General features: G+C 47.2%; 1 protein-coding gene across 1 annotated transcript in view; it reads right to left on the reverse strand.

Annotated features, from left to right (window-relative positions):
• The window catches only part of dchs1b (dachsous cadherin-related 1b), a 249,121-nt gene that overhangs the window by 67,661 nt on the left and 170,502 nt on the right, over nucleotides 1-10,958 (reverse strand). Inside the window, 15 exon segments of the mRNA XM_082957589.1 lie at nucleotides 2,559-2,719; nucleotides 4,063-4,159; nucleotides 4,414-4,601; nucleotides 5,332-5,569; nucleotides 6,589-6,645; nucleotides 6,647-6,682; nucleotides 6,684-6,963; nucleotides 7,178-7,359; nucleotides 7,362-7,511; nucleotides 7,513-7,599; nucleotides 7,601-7,647; nucleotides 10,309-10,360; nucleotides 10,362-10,439; nucleotides 10,441-10,512; nucleotides 10,814-10,847. Of these exon segments, the coding sequence (XP_082813715.1) occupies nucleotides 2,559-2,719; nucleotides 4,063-4,159; nucleotides 4,414-4,601; nucleotides 5,332-5,569; nucleotides 6,589-6,645; nucleotides 6,647-6,682; nucleotides 6,684-6,963; nucleotides 7,178-7,359; nucleotides 7,362-7,511; nucleotides 7,513-7,599; nucleotides 7,601-7,647; nucleotides 10,309-10,360; nucleotides 10,362-10,439; nucleotides 10,441-10,512; nucleotides 10,814-10,847 (1,759 nt within the window).

Below are 10,958 nucleotides of genomic sequence, written 5' to 3' on the forward strand. Positions count from 1 at the left end.
TCTACGTCCCAAACAGCTCCCTATTCCCTAGATAGTGCACTACTGTTGACCAGGGCCTTAGGAAATAGAGGGCTGTTTGGGACAGGGAGAGATGGGTATAAAGGACATTTAGACAACCACAGCAGACACACAGAGCACCCCAAGTCATGAGTGTGTGTGTGTGTGTGTGTGTGTGTGTGTGTGTGTGTGTGTGTGTGTGTGTGTGTGGTGTGTGTGTGTGTGTGTGATCTTACTGCCAGACACACAGAGCAGAGTACCCCAAGTCATGAGTGTGTGTTTGTGTGTGTGTGTGTGTATGTGTGTGGTGTGTGTGTGTGTGTGATCTTACTGCCAGACACACAGAGCAGAGTACCCCAAGTCATGAGTGTGTGTGTGTGTGTGTGTGTGTGTGTGTGTGTGTGTGTGTGTGTGTGTGTGTGTGTGTGTGTGTGTGTGTGTGTGTGTGTGTGTGTGTGTGTGTGTGTGTGTGTGTGTGTGTGTGTGTGTGTGTGTGTGTGTGATCTTACTGCCAGACACACAGAGCAGAGTACCCCAACTCATGAGTGTGTGTGTGTGTGTGTGTGTGTGTGTGTGTGTGTGTGTGTGTGTGTGTGTGTGTGTGTGTGTGTGTGTGTGTGTGTGTGTGTGTGTGTGTGTGTGTATGCGTGTGTGTGTGTGGTGTGTGTCTGTGATCTTACTGCCAGTCACGCAGAGCAAAGTAGCACTGCTAACGCTGACAGACGTAACCACATATCTAAGATCAGATGACCCTGTCCCCAGTCCTAACCTTAACTCACACACCACTAACGTTAACCACTGGAGGTTTTAAGTAAATCATCTGAAGCTGTATCAGTGGTTAAGGGGGTGTGCAGCCAGCTACTGTCCGCGGGTGTAGGCAGGCAAGCAGACAGACAGACAGACAGACAGACAGACAGACAGACAGACAGACAGACAGACAGACAGACAGACAGACAGACAGACAGACAGACAGACAGACAGACAGACAGACAGACAGACAGACAGACAGACAGACAGACAGACAAGTAGACTTGACAGACAGACAAACAGACATTCTTTAGTTCTGGAGGTGAATTCCTGATTTATTGATACAGACCAATGTTTCTTAGGACACCCCTAGTTGAATCAGGTGAATCAGGTGAATCAGGTGTGTTTAGGGCTGGACTAGAGCATCCGACTGAGCGAGTTCAGAAAGACTGACGCAGAAGGACAACTCTCAGGTAGATTAATGACAGGAGAGTTGTTGTACCGAAGGTGCCCTCACCTTGGCTTTGGGTTATACCTCTGGAGCAGAAAACATGGCCCGGGTTTGAAATACTTTTCTGTTTTTCACAGGCAAGGATTCAACTCTCCCACTCTCTCTCTATTCCAGACTCTCTGGATTTCTACACTTCTCACACAGATGATGTGAATGAGACCCATGAGACACCAAGTTTTTAACACAAGGAGAGAGCAGATGAGGACAGAACCAGAGAGAGAGAGAGCAGATGAGGACAGAACTGAACCAGCAGAGAGAGAGAGAGAGCAGATGAGGACAGAACTGAACCAGCAGAGAGAGAGAGCAGATGAGGACAGAACTGAACCAGCAGAGAGAGAGAGCAGATGAGGACAGAACAGAACCAGCAGAGAGAGAGAGCAGATGAGGACAGAACAGAACCAGCAGGGGTACTGCATCCTTCTGGAGGTCTGGTGTATGCGTGTGTGTGTGTGTGTGTGTGTGTGTGTGTGTGTGTGTGTGTGTGTGTGTGTGTGTGTGTGTGTGTGTGTGTGTGTGTGTGTGTGTGTGTGTGTGTGTGTGTGTGCGTTACCTGAATGCGTAGGGGACAGGTAGAGGTGTGTTACCTGAATGCGTAGGGGACAGGTAGAGGTGTGTGGAGGTGTGTTACCTGAATGCGTAGGGGACAGGTGGAGGTGTGTTACCTGAATGCGTAGGGGACAGGTGGAGGTGTGTTACCTGAATGCGTAGGGGACAGGTAGAGGTGTGTGGAGGTGTGTTACCTGAATGCGTAGGGGACAGGTAGAGGTGTGTGGAGGTGTGTTACCTGAATGCGTAGGGGACAGGTAGAGGTGTGTTACCTGAATGTGTAGGGGACAGGTAGAGGTGTGTGGAGGTGTGTTACCTGAATGCGTAGGGGACAGGTAGAGGTGTGTTACCTGAATGCGTAGGGGACAGGTAGAGGTGTGTGGATGTGCGTTACCTGAATGCGTAGGGGACAGGTAGAGGTGTGTGGAGGTGTGTGGAGGTGTGTTACCTGAATGCGTAGGGGACAGGTAGAGGTGTGTGGAGGTGTGTTACCTGAATGCGTAGGGGACAGGTTAGAGGTGTGTGGAGGTGTGTTACCTGAATGCGTAGGGGACAGGTAGAGGTGTGTGGAGGTGTGTTACCTGAATGCGTAGGGGACAGGTAGAGGTGTGTGGAGGTGCGTTACCTGAATGCGTAGGGGACAGGTAGAGGTGTGTGGAGGTGTGTTACCTGAATGCGTAGGGGACAGGTAGAGGTGTGTGGAGGTGCGTTACCTGAATGCGTAGGGGACAGGTAGAGGTGTGTGGAGGTGCGTTACCTGAATGCGTAGGGGACAGGTAGAGGTGTGTGGAGGTGTGCCGAGGTCAGAAGCAGACACAGTCAGGTTGTACTCATCAAGCCTCTCAGTGTGTCTCAGAGAGGAGGCGAAACGTAGCTCTCCTGTAGAGGGGTTCAATGAGAAACACTCCACTCTGGAACCTGGATGGGACAACGCAGACACAGAGGGGTTCAATGAGAAACACTCCACTCTGGAACCTGGATGGGACAACGCAGACACACAGATCTCCAGCAGAGTTACAACTAAAACCGTTAAATACACAGACAATATTCACCTCTTTCTATGAAAGTGAGACACATTATCCAACATGGATACTACAGTCTCAACCCACTGGGTAAAGATGTCAGTTCAATGTCTACTTTTGATTTTGTCGTCAACTAACTGAAATTAATTAATTAATAATTCAAAGTGAAATCAACCAAAACAAATTGAAACATGTAATTGGATTTAGGTCGAAGGATAAAAATACTGAAGTCAATTCATGTACGTTGATTACTTTTAGTAAATCCGATCAGTTTTCCGTGTTATTTCACCATCATCAGATTGAATAATGTTGTTGAAATGACATAGAAACAACATTTAGACAACAGATTTGTACCCAGTGGGAAGACTCAATACATTTGGGTTAGGTCTTTAAATGTCTTTCAGGACAGTGAGTAGTAAAGCTAGTGGGGCGGGCGGGCGGGTGCGTGAGATAAAGTAAAAATACTTTAATAATGTACAACTTTTTTTTATCTTACCTTTATTTAACTAGACAAGTCAGTTAAGAACAAATTCTTATTTACAATGATGGCCTACCGGGGAACAGTGGGTTAACTGCCTTGTTCAGGAGGCAGAACGACAGATTTTTACCTTGTCAGCTCGGGGATTCAATCTAGCAACCTTTTCGGTTACTGGCCCAACGCTCTAACCACTAGGCTACCTGCCGCCCCTCCACTCTAACCACTAGGCTACCTGCCGCCCCTCCACTCTAACCACTAGGCTACCTGCCACCCCTCCACTCTAACCACTAGGCTACCTGCCGCCCCATATTGAAATAGTTTTGGGGGGTCCTTAATATTCATATATTTGATGACATTTACTTTTATTCCTGAAGAAAATAATGTACTTTTTACTGCATTCATTTTCCCTGACACCTAAAAGTACTGGTTACATTTTGAATGTTTAACAGGACAGGAAAACGGTCCAATTCAAACACTTATCAAGAGAACATTCCTGGTCATCCCTACTGTCTCTTATCCACCCGACTCACTAAACACATGTTTCGTTTGTAAATTATGTCTGCTTTGCTAAATATAAGGATTTTTAAAAACGTTTTATACTTTTACTTTTGATACTTAAGTATATTTAAAACCAAAACACTTTTACTTAAGTAGTAATTTACTGGGTGACTTTCACTTTTACTTGAGTCATTTTCTATCAAAGTATCTTTACTTTTACTCAAGTATGAGAATTGGGTGTGTGGGCGTGTGTTAGGTCTTACCTGACAGTGAGTAATGGAGTGTTCCGTTCTCTCCTTCATCAGGATCTTTAGCTGTTACTGTCCCCAAGACTGAGCCAGGCTGGGATTCCTCCATCACCTACACAGAGAGAGAGAGAGAGAGAGAGAGAGAGAGAGAGAGAGAGAGAGAGAGAGAGAGAGAGAGAGAGAGAGAGAGAGAGAGAGAGAGAGGAGAGAGGAGAGAGAGAGAGAGAGAGAGAGAGAGAGAGAGAGAGAGAGAGAGAGAGAGAGAGAGAGAGAGAGAGAGAGCATTATTCATCTGCCCTCGAGCCAAAACGTTTGCTCAACCCTGGTGTAAGGGATGCAGTTTGGGATTGGATGTCCCTCTCTTACCTGTATGAGCAGTTCCCTGTCGGGGTGGGCGTGGCTAAAGACAGGGGCGTTGTCGTTTTCATCCAATACGGTGATGTGGGCAGTACCCGTAGCGCTGCGAGGGGGCGTGCCTCCGTCTTGTACCACAACCACCAGCTGGTAGCTAGACTGCTGCTCTCTGTCGAGAGATAACCTAGTACTGATCTCACCTAGAGAGAGAGAGAGAGGAGGGAGAGAGAGAGAGAGAGAGAGGAGGGAGAGAGAGAGAGAGACGAGGAGGGAGAGAGAGAGAGAGAGAGAGGGAGAGAGAGAGAGAGAGTGAGAGGAGAGAGGAGAGAGAGGAGAGAGAGAGAGAGATGGAGAGAGAGAGAGAGAGAGAGAGAGGAGGGAGGAGAGAGAGAGAGAGAGAGAGAGAGAGAGAGAGACGAGGAGGGAGAGAGAGAGAGAGAGAGAGAGAGAGAGAAAGCGAGAGAGAATAAAAGATAGAGGGAGAATGGAGAGTAAAGGCAGGGTTAAAGAGAGTTGAAATAAAGCAACACAAGGAGAAGAAGGGAGAGTAGGATAGACACACATTAGACAGGTTAATTAGACAGGTAAATTAGACAGGTTAATTAGACAGGTTAATTAAACAGGTTAATTAGACAGGTAAATTAGACAGGTTAATTAGACAGGTAAATTAGACAGGTTAATTAGACAGGTTAATTAGACAGGTTAATTAGACAGGTTTAAATGACTATTGTTTATCTACAGAGTTTATCTACATGTCTACTGCCAGGTAAACTAACAATCTCAGTAAGTCCTGGGCCCGTATTCATAAAGCAGCTCATTGCAGGAGGGCTGATCTAGGACCAGTTTTGCCTTTTTTTTTTAGATCACAATGAATTAGATTAATACGGACAGATCCCAGATCAGCACTCCGAGACCCTTGGTGTTCCTCACCTGTGTGTGAGTTGATCTGGAAGTGTCTGTCAGTGTGCAGGAGTCTGAAGGTTAGTCTGGCGTTCAGTCCTGCGTCTCTGTCGGTTGCCGACACGCGTCCGAACCCCGTAGCAGCCGGAAGGTTCTCTCTCACAGCCAGAAACACCCTCTCCTGACTCAGACGGGGACTGTTGTCGTTCTCATCTGTCACAGAGACCCTCACCGTGGCACTGCCAGTCCTGCCCGCCCCAGCCACGCCCTGCGCAGAAGAGAGGAGAATTAACATACAGTAGATAAAGAGATGTTAGACGAGACCTGTGTGTTCTATGTGTTGTACACCGGTCTATAAACCGGTCTCTAAACCGGACTCACAGACACAGACTAAACCACAAGTCTACATGAAGGTAAACCACAAGTCTACATGAAGGTAAACCACAAGTCTACATGAAGGTAAACCACAAGTCTACATGAAGGTAAACCACAAGTCCCACATGAAGGTAAACTACAAGTCTACATGAAGATAAACCAGAAGTCTACATGAAGGTAAACCACAAGTCTACATGAAGGTAAACCACAAGTCTACATGAAGGTAAACCCACAAGTCCACATGAAGGTAAACCACAAGTCTACATGAAGGTAAACCACAAGTCCACATGAAGGTAAACCACAAGTCTACATGAAGGTAAACCACAAGTCCACATGAAGGTAAACCACAAGTCCACATGAAGGTAAACCACAAGTCCACATGAAGGTAAACCACAAGTCTACATGAAGGTAAACCACAAGTCTACATGAAGGTAAACCACAGTCTACATGAAGGTAAACCACAAGTCCATAGGAAGGTAAACCACAAGTCTACATGAAGGTAAACCACAAGTCCACATGAAGGTAAACCACAAGTCCACATGAAGGTAAACCACAAGTCTACATGAAGGTAAACCACAAGTCTACATGAAGGTAAACCACAAGTCTACATGAAGGTAAACCACAAGTCTACATGAAGGTAAACCACAAGTCTACATGAAGGTAAACCACAAGTCCACATGAAGGTAAACCACAAGTCTACATGAAGATAAACCACAAGTCCACATGAAGGTAAACCACAAGTCTACATGAAGGTAAACCACAAGTCTACATGAAGATAAACCACAAGTCCACATGAAGGTAAATCACAAGTCTACATGAAGGTAAATCACAAGTCTACATGAAGGTAAACCACAAGTCCACATGAAGGTAAAATAAAACTGATCCTATGTCCTAACCTGCTGTGTTCCTCACCTGCCCTCCCGGCCCAGAGGTTGCCAACACCGTCAGTAGATACATGTCCTTTGCCTCCCCGGTCCAGAGAGCTACGAACATACAACCACCCACTATCTGGGGCGGACCCCGAACCCTGCCGCGTCACCGTCCGGATGCAGTCTGTACGACACCGAGGAAGAGGAGGAGGAAGAGGCGGAGCCAACGCCGTTCCCCAGCAGCCTCCCTGTTAAGGGCACGGACCCTGTAGGAAGCGTGTGTTTAGAGGTGTGTTCTCCTGTAGCTCCACGCGGTAGGTTAGAGTGTCGAAAGCGGGACCCTGCGCATCCTGAGCCTGGACATGTACAACTAATGTAAAGGTAGAGCTGAGCTGGGGGGGCTCTCACCATCTTTAGGCTACCACCTGGGAGGAGGGGAGGGAGGGAGGGAGGGGGGGGGAGGGAGGGATGAGGGGGGGAGAGAGAAGATCAATGAGTAATCTAATTTAATATAGACAAGTTCATATGATGGCCCTATTGGTACATTCTTCAAAGAAAAACTTTATTGTGGAGTTTATCTTAATATTTTATCTAAATTTGATTAAAAAATATATTTTAAATTCTCCCTAAACCTGTAGGTCGTAGCGCGGGAACACTTTCGTAGTTCAGACCACCAATCAGCTTCAGCTCCCCCGCTTCCCCGGTCCACGCCAAACATCCTTTGACCGCTACTGCCCCCCGTGCCGATCGAGACCAGGTCAAAACTCAGCTGACCGTTTGGACCAGAGTCCCGGTCGGTGGCCTGAACCCGGTACTACCACCGTTCCCATCTTAGTCACCTCCCGGGAGAAGGAGGGATTCGGAGGAGGATGGAAGGAAGGAGGGAGAGTTGTCATTGACGTCTGAGATGGTGATGCGTACGCGTGTGGTTCCGTAGGCGGGCGGCGAGCCGTAGCGAGCCTGGACTTTCCAGGTCGAGACTGGGACAGGCCTCGTGGTCCAGAGGGACAGAGGAGCGGAGCGCTCCGGAGGTAGAGTCCATGGTGAAATAACCATCTTGGATCACCTGATGAGATGGAATAGGAGATGTCCTGGGAATGACCTGAGGGAGGGAGGGAGGGAGGGAGGGAGGGAGATGGGGAGGGGAGGGAGGGAGGAAAGGAGGGATGTGGGAAGGAAGGAAGGAAGTAGGGAGGGAGGGAGGGAGGGAGAGATGGGGAGGGGGAGGAGGGAGGGAGGGAGGGAGGGGAGGGAGGGAGGGAGGGAGGGAGGGAAGGGAGGGAGGGAGGGAGGGAGGGGAGGGGGAGGGAGGGAGAGGAGGGAGGGAGGCATGGTCATAGTGGTTAATCCCCATGTGAAACAGAGAAGGCATTTAATAGCCTGTCATACAAACAGATCATCAATCACAGTCAATTCTAAAATGTCCAATTCAACTCCTGTACTGAAAAGAGCTGTGACGTAAGCGGATGTATTGTTTGTTTATTGGTTGTATTCTAAATGTGTGTGACTGTCCTTGTCTATCCGTGTATCAGTGTGTTTTTAGTTACATGTCATGTTTTGTGTTTTGTGTGAATCCCAGGAAGAGTAACTGCTGCTTCTACAAAAGCTGATGGGGGATCCTCATCAAGCAACAGACTCAATGACAGCAGATAAAAAAAAACAGTTAGAGTGGAAAGGGTAATAAGGGTACTTCAAGTCCACTCCACATGAGAGCACTTCTCTCTTGACTTTTACCTCAAAACCACCTCTCGTAGAAATCAATTCTGCAGTCATTCATACCAGGAAAAAAAAAAGCCAACTCTAGTTCTTTGTAGAAAATAATCCATGTTAAATCAGCCAACCGAGAGGTGAGGAAGGAGTAGAGATGGCGTGTTAAGATTGGTTCCAAACGCGCCCTCTACTTCGAACCAGAAGGGTGAGCTGAGGATACCAGGGTAACTATTCTCTGATCAGAACCAGATGGTGAGCTGAGGATACCAGGGTAACTATTCTCTGATCAGAACCAGAAGGTGAGCTGAGGATACCAGGGGTAACTATTCTCTGTTCAGAACCAGATGGTGAGCTGAGGATACCAGGGTAACTATTCTCTGATCAGAACCAGATGGTGAGCTGAGGATACCAGGGTAACTATTCTCTGATCAGAACCAGATGGTGAGCTGAGGATACCAGGGTAACTATTCTCTGATCAGAACCAGAAGGTGAGCTGAGGATACCAGGGTAACTATTCTCTGACGACACCGAGACTCCAATGAATGTCTTATACAGGGTAGTGAGGTATGCAAAACTCATAGCCAATATGTGTCATTGTTTGAGAACCACTGTACCCAACCGATTTAGCTCGGTGTAAGACTGGATCCATGGACCAAGGCTATACCATAAAACCACGGGACTTAGTCAGAGGCAGAACAACAGTAAAGTGAACTGCTTAAGCCACGTGTACACTACACGATTTAACTGTCCCAGATAAGTTTTTGGGAGATCAGAGACTAAATCCCCATGTCCGCTGTCTACTCGGGGGCGCGTGGGGCCGTTACCGACGCTCGTTTAATGTGAGCTGGTAAAGAGACGCAATCTGAGGGCTACCGATCCAGTCTTTTGATCCGTCCCCAGACGCTCTGATATTTTCAAACGTTTGATTTTTTTTGAGTTTTGAGAAGTTTTGATTGGCATTAGCCAATGAGAGCTGGCCGGAGAAGAAGCCAGTGAGATTAATGAGGTTGTTTCACATCACCCAGAATGTGTAGAGTCTCCAGCTGAGGTCTTGACCACTAGTATGAGTTTATACTTTCCTTTATAACCAAAGTCAAAGTGTCAAACTGTTACAGCTCTGAAGTTTACAAACGATGTCATTCAATTCAAAATGGTTGTCTAGAAATGTCAACTCTGTATGACAGGTGTGAATGTCTGACTGAAAAAAATGGTATGAGGCTGCTTTGCGCCACAGCTAACATTAAAAAAAATCACATCATCACTTCATTGTTTTAGAGAGACAACGTGGTACGGAGAACCCATTGTTTTAGAGAGACAACGTGGTACGGAGAACCCATTGTTTTAGAGAGACAACGTGGTACGGAGAACCCATTGTTTTAGAGAGACAACGTGGTACGGAGAACCCATTGTTTTAGAGAGACAACGTGGTACGGAGAACCCATTGTTTTAGAGAGACAACGTGGTACGGAGAACCCATTGTTTTAGAGAGACAACGTGGGTACGGAGAACCCATTGTTTTAGAGAGACAACGTGGTACGGAGAACCCATTGTTTTTAGAGAGACAACTTGGTACGGAGAACCCATTGTTTTAGAGAGACAACGTGGTACGGAGAACCCATTGTTTTAGAGAGACATACGTGGTACGGAGAACCCATTGTTTTAGAGAGAACAACGTGGTACGGAGGAACCCAGACGATCGTTTAATGTGATGTTAGGATTTAGAAAGCTGTGTAGTTTACTCTCACCATTACATTTTATGTAGAAATTAGACCGATTGATCAATAGACCTCAACTGACAGAATGACAAATATCAACAGCTGTCTTCCCTGTGGCTCAGTTGGTAGAGCATGGTGTTTGCAACGCCAGCATGGTGTGGGTTTGATTCCCACGGGGGGGCCAGTACAAAAAAAATATATGAAAAAAATGCATGAAATGTGTGAAATGTATGCATTCACTAATGTAAGTCGCTCTGGATAAGAGCGTCTGCTAAATGACGTAAAATCTAAACAGCTCGTCAGAAGAGCAGAGACTTGGGAACTGTTAAAAAACTCACCAGTCTTGGTGGCAGCGTGGACCTTGCCCACCTCAGTTCCCCTGAGGACCTCTCTCAGATACAGTAAAGTAGTACTGGGCCTGTTCGAACAGAGGGAGCGCCACCGAGCCGCCAACCACGCTCACGTTGACAACGGGCGTTCAACGGCGCCGTCAGACCGCCGCCATCCTGCGCCGAGATCACCATGGAGACCAGGGTGTTGGCCTTACCGTGAAGCGACCGCGCAGAGAGAGATCACACCTGGAGAGAGAGAGAGAGAGAGGGAGGGAAGGGGAGACAGAGAGACGGAGAGAGAGAGAATAAACCAAATTACAACACAGTCAAAACTACATTGCTTATTGGGAAACACAAAGCCAAATGCAGTGCTATCTGGCCCTACATCGACAGTACAACCGTGGCTAACTATTTAACCATGGTTACTGAGCAAAAACCTTAGAAAAACCTTGACAAAGTACAGGCTCAGTGAGCACAGCCTTGCTATTGAGAAGGGTAGACACAGGAAAACCCTGGCTCCCTGTAGAGGAAAGGCTGTGTAACCACTGCACAACAGCAGAACCTGAGACAGAGCTGCATTTCCTGACAAAATGTCATTTTCCGAAATTTGAAAGCCTTATTCAAGGTTTCAAAGACCTCTCTGATGAGGATAGGCT

The sequence above is a fragment of the Salmo salar genome, chromosome 11 (assembly GCF_965601325.2).
Source record: "Salmo salar chromosome 11, fSalSal1, whole genome shotgun sequence".
Classification (NCBI taxonomy): domain Eukaryota; kingdom Metazoa; phylum Chordata; class Actinopteri; order Salmoniformes; family Salmonidae; genus Salmo; species Salmo salar.